At 42.6% G+C, this 6,000-nt stretch overlaps 1 protein-coding gene across 1 annotated transcript in view; it reads left to right on the forward strand.

Annotated features, from left to right (window-relative positions):
- Csnk1g1 (casein kinase 1 gamma 1) overlaps positions 1-6,000 on the forward strand; it is a 151,060-nt gene that overhangs the window by 74,272 nt on the left and 70,788 nt on the right. The window contains exon 5 of the mRNA XM_042054723.1: positions 321-439. Within this exon, the coding sequence (XP_041910657.1) occupies positions 321-439 (119 nt within the window). The remainder of the gene's footprint in view (positions 1-320; positions 440-6,000) is intronic.

A 6,000-nucleotide genomic window follows, 5' to 3' on the forward strand; every position in this document is an offset into this window, starting at 1 on the left:
TATGTTTATGGGTGTTTTGCCTGCATGTATGTTTTATACCTTGTACGTGCCTGGTACGAGAAGAGGGTGTCAGGTTTACTGGAAGTGAGGTTACTGGCAGTTTGTCAACTGCCCAGTGAGTGCTGGGAAGCTAACATGGGTCCTCTGAAAGAGCAGCCAGTACTCTTTACTGCTAAGCCATCTCTCCAGCCCCTTTCTTTCTGTTGTTGTTGGTTGGTTTTGGTAGTGTCCTAAGCTGACCTTGAGTTTTTCTGTGTACCTCAGGCTGTTCTTGAACTTGAAGTCATTCTCTGTCTACTTCCTGTGTGTTGGGGTTACAGGTGTACAACTCTACTCAGTTTTACCCAGTGCTCTTAAAATAACTGGAGTGTATGTTGTTTTAATATTCTTCTCTGCAGCTAGCAAGTGGCCAGACTTTTCCATGATGAGGAAAACTTTGGTAATGTTTACAATTTACCCTAGTGCAATGGCTTTCAACCTTTTTAATGTTGTGACCTTTTAATACAATTCCTCATGTTGTGGTTGTTACCATTCATGACACTGACCTGAGGCCCGCAGTGAGCAGGAGACAGACAGATATGCCATACAGAGAGAGAGCGGACAGGGTACCCAGGTGCAGAGAAGATCAGCAGAATGATAACATTGGTGACTCCTAACCATAAAACTATTTTGTTTCTACTTCATAACTGTAATTTTACTGCTGCTATGAATTATAATATAAATATCTGATAGGTCAGATATTTGATATGTGACCCCCCCCCAAAGGGTTTGACTCACAGTTTGAGAACTGCTGCCCTAGAGCAAGAATAGATTTTGAATTTTCTTTAAAACATTTTTAGATTTATTTATTTTTATTTTATGCATATGAGTGTTTGAATATATATACATATATGTATGTATGTATGTATGTATGTGCATCATATGTGCCTGTTGCCCTCACAGGCCAGAAAAAGGTCTTAGATCTGGCCAAACTGGAGTCACAAATAGTTGTGAGTCTCCATGTGGGCCCTGGGAATCAAGCCCAAGTCCTTTGGAAGAGCAACAAATACTCTTAACTGCTGAGCCATCTCTCCAGCCCCTTCTTTTGAATTTTCTTAATAAATAATTGTGTATCTGCTTGATTTCTATCTAGCCATACCATTTACCATTTCTTGAGGTGTAAAATTCAATGTTGGAAACTAAAAGATATTTGGAATTACCTATCTTGATTAAAAAATCTGCCTTTTTATAATTTTCATAGTGTACACTTGGTTTTCATCTCAGCTGCTTTGTGCTATTGTTTACCGTACACCTCTGAGTCTACTTTCAAGCCAGACCTCCTCTTTGTTAAATCTTTTTGTGTAATATGGTTTACATATAACTTAATTATTGATAGTACACTAGCAAGCATGGGCACATATACAGAGAATATTCACACACATACTATATAGATATAGACACAAATATTGCAGTGTTTTGATGATGATCCATGGGTTGGTTTAGTTGGTTTATTTCAGGGAGGAGGGAGCTAAGGATCGAACCCCAGTCTTTATAGATACAAAACAAGTTGAATTATAATAGCTATCACTTTTCAGATCTTGAGACATAAGTAGCTTATAAATAGCCAAAGAATTTTTTTGGACTCTTTAATATCAAATCAGTTTACAAACAATATCTTGTCCATTCTCAACAATTGCAGCTCAGTTAATATAGCTGCCTAAACCTACTACTTTTCTACCTAAAAAGGGGGATGGAGGGGTGTGTGTGTGTGTGTGTGTGTGTGTGTGTGTGTGTACATATATGTAAAGGCCTGAGGGGAAAACTAGCATTTACATTTCAGAAAAGTATCTTAAAGGAAAGTTTAATCTTTTCACTAACTCCTAGACTCAAGGGAGCCTCCTGCCCTAGCCCCCTCCCCCCCAGTAGCTGAGACTACAGGTGCATGTGACTGTACCTGTTACCTTAGTCTTTTCATGTTTGCATTTTCATTAAATATTTTCTGTTTTGAAAATGAGGATTTGCTTATAAACAGAGAGAAGGTTATACTTTAAAGAGTTGGTATTTTTTAAACTGTATTATCTTGTATGGATTTGATAGTAAAATACAGATGGGTAAGAGGGTGTCCTGGCTAATTTTATGTCAGCTTGACACAAGATAGTCATACTAGAGCAGAGAATTCCAGTTGAGAAGATGACTCTATAGGACAGGGATTTGGCAAGCCTTAGGACATTTTCTTAATTAGTGGTTGGGGAGGGGAAGGCCCAACCCATTGTAGATGTTGTCACCTCTGGGCAGGTGGTCCTGGGTTCTGTAAGAAAGCAGGCTGAGCAAACTATAAGGAGCAAACAAGTAAGCAGTACTTCTATAGCCCCTGCCTCAGCTTGTACTTCCAGGATCCTGCCCAGTTTAAGTTCCTGTCTTGGCTTTCCTCAATAGACTTTGATTCAGGGTAAGTGAAGCCAAATAAACCCTTTCCTGCCTGTCTTAGTTAGGATTTCTGTTGCTGTGAAGAGACACTATGACCACAGCAGCTCTTATAAAGGAAAGCATTTAAATGGGGCTGATTTATAGTTTCAGAGGTTTAGTCCCTTGTCATCATGGTGGGAAACATGGCAGTGTGCAGGCTGAGAGTTCTACATCTGGCAGCAGGAAGATACTGAGACACACTGGCCTGGCTTGAGTATCCAATACCTCAAAGCCCACCCCCCTGCATTGATACACTTTCTCCAACAATGCCACACCTACTCCGCCAAGGCCACACCCCCTAAAAGTATCTTTCCCTTGGGTCTATGGGGACCACTTTTAGTCAAGCCACCACACTCCCCAAGTTGCCTTTTAGTCATGGTGTTTCATCATAGCAATAGTAACCCTATGACAAAGATGTCAGTAGGATGAATGTTGTCATTTAAAACTCAGTACACAGGGATGGGTGGTGGTGGCACCCGCTGCCTTTAATCCCAGCACTCGGGAGGCAGAGGCAGGCGGATCTCTATGAGTTTGAGGCCAGCCTGGTCTACAGAGCGAGTTCCAGGACATACTCCAAAGCTACAGAGAAACCCTGTCTCAAAAAACCAACAAATAAATAAATCTCAGTATATACACTAAGGGCTTAGGAGGAAGGAGCGTTCTCCTGCCTTCCCCCATCCCCAAGAAAAGATGAGCTGGGTTTCCCCAACCCTTACAGTGTCAACTCTACTGAATATTCTGAATGCGATTCATTAGAACCAGTAGCTCAATTGGCAATGACAACTCCCACCCACCCCAGTCATGTCAACAACAGGGAGTTTCCCTTGCATCCTCTCTGGAAGGTCCTCCCACCCAGTCTTCTTCACCTCCCGATTCCCCAGAGCTTCATACTGTACTTCAGACCTGTTCCAAGGAGCCCTTCTCTGCCCTCATCCTTTTATTCCCACTTCCCACTATAGGCTGGGATCAGCCACAAGTTGCCCCTGTCTGCAGACTAACTCCAGGGCAGATGGCAGTATGACCATTTTGTCCTGAATGACCTTCCAAAAACTTTCCCAGGAACAGGCAGCCATAGGGCCAAGCAGGGTGTCCAAGCTATATGACTGAGGAGAGGGAGATGGTGTGACACCAACCTGTCCTCACCCCCACAAAAGGTACCATAAAAGCCCACTTAGAACTAACTGTGCCCCCTACTCCCCCTTATACCCTAGAGATTCCACGTATCCTGCCCCTTCCCTCCCTTCTACCCAGACCCACCCCACACATGCATACGGTCAAACACAAGGAAGAATGGAGGGGGGGACACTGATTTGGTTGGATCACTAAGACGTAACTAAGGAACTGTAGTCACCAGAAATTCACTTGCCAGCCAACAGCAGAGCTGCTCTAAGAGAACTGAGGAACAAGAAAAACAAACAAACAAACATGGGCTAAGCAGGGACAGAAGAATGTAAAGGAGAAAGTCAAGCTAATCCTACTCCCAGCATCCTCCCAACATGACTCTGGCTGGAAGAATAAAGGAAGGTAATCCACAAAGACATAGCCCTTAATTAAAATACTGAAAATCTGAAAGCAAGGATAATAATGTTGGACAGTAAGTTTCCCATCCGTGGGTTGCTTCATCAAGTTCCCTATACTAAGGGTCTACCACTGTAGGGCTTTGGTAGCAAGCCGGCCTGGGATAGCACCCAGACAATATCTTCAGATAACTAAACCAAGAAATAGTTGTCACAGATCCCATCAGTTTATAGGTATCTCTTTTAGAACATTAGGATTTCAAGGGTGACAGTTCTTTATAGAGAACCTATTGAGAAACACTAAGAGTTGTGTGTGAGGTTAGGATCTAAATTAGCATAAAAGGTGACAAGTACAGATAACCTTGAAATTAGTCTTGGAAATCTTAAATTTTTTGAAGTATGTTCTAAGTGGGTTTGTATATGTGCTCTTGCTCAATGGATGTGTTTAATAAGTATATATAATACATCAATATGCAGCTATATTCGCTGTGTATTTTGTGCAGTAGTACAAAGTTTATATAACAATAGCCACACTTGCAAAATAACTTGTAGTAGTGTTATTTTTGTAAACTTAGCCCAAGCATGCATAATTAAATTTGTTCTTGTCCCTTTCTGCATCCTGTGTGCCCTTTATTTTACTAACTCCTCTTCTTTCTTTCTTTCTTTCCTTCCTTCCTTCCTTCCTTCCTTCCTTCCTTCCTTCCTTCCTTCCTTTCTCCCTCCCTTCCTCCCTCCCTTCTTCCCTCCCTTGCTCCCTCCCTCCCTCTCTCCCTACCTCCTTCCCTTCCTTCTTTTCTTTTTAAGGCAGGATTTCATTGTATTATTCTTGTCAGAGAATTACATACTGGCAGACTCTGGTGTGTCTTTTCCTTCATTTTTTTTCCTCTCTCACTCTGTAGGAAAAAGATCTAGTATAGTGCCTGTCATTCAATGACCTCTTAAGAAACCTTGGGTAAAGAGGAGGCAGATGAGCAGTATATGTGTGGGGTCATCATCACTGTTTTGAGTGCAAGTAATTTAGCTGTTTAAGTTATGATAGCCTTACTGGAGGACTGTAGGGACATGTCAAAAAACTAAGAAAGGAAAAATAGCCATATCATAAGGGATTGGAGCATAGAACTTGGAAACCTCTGGAGATAAAAAGAACTACTTTGTCTCTGGCTTTCTGTCTAACTCTTCTTGTCACTCACACTCTTTTTTTTGGGGGGGGGGGCGGGTATTCGAGACAGAGTTTCTCTGCAGCTTTGGAGCCTGTCCTGGACCTAGCTCTGTAGACCAGGCTGGCCTCAAACTCACAGAGATCCGCCTGCCTCTGCCTCCCAAGTGCTGGGATTAAAGGCGTGCACCACCACTGCCTGACTCATACTCTTTATATTTTTCCTCCATCTTTCTCCTTAGTTTCTATTTACCTGCCTCATCTCCTCCTCTCTCCCCATTACCAGCCTTTTCAGCTTCTTCTAACATTTGGTAGAAGACACCATCTTGGTAGCCAGAATACCTCTTAAATTTAAACACCATCGGGTTGGCTAGAGTCTTCAAGTCCCATCTTGAGCCAGGTGGTGGTGGCGCACGCCTTTAATCCCAGCACTCGGGAGGCAGAGGCAGGCAGATCTCTGTGAGTTCGAGGCCAGCCTGGTCTACAGAGCTAGGTCCAGGACAGGCTCTAGAAACTACAGGGAAACCCTGTCTCGAAAAACCAAAAGAAAAAAAAAAAAAAGTCCCAGCTTGAACTGATTGACTGATCCAGTTTAGGTTGGTTTTCTAGTCTTTATCTGATAGCTTTTTCAGAGGTTATGGGATCCTGTAGTCATCACCACACAGCAAAGAACAAGTTTTCCAGGACTATTACTTAAGAATTGGGAGAAGCTGGACGCCTTTAATCCCAGCACTCAGGAGGCAGAGGCAGGCGGATCTCTGTGAGTTCAAGGCCACCCTGGACTACAAGAGCTAGTTCCAGGACAGGCTCCAAAGCTACAGAGAAACCCTGTCTCAACCAAAAAAAAGAGAAAGAAAGAAAGAAAGAAAGAAAGAAAGAAAG

The sequence above is a fragment of the Arvicola amphibius genome, chromosome 3 (assembly GCF_903992535.2).
Source record: "Arvicola amphibius chromosome 3, mArvAmp1.2, whole genome shotgun sequence".
In the NCBI taxonomy this organism is placed as follows: Eukaryota; Metazoa; Chordata; class Mammalia; order Rodentia; family Cricetidae; genus Arvicola; species Arvicola amphibius.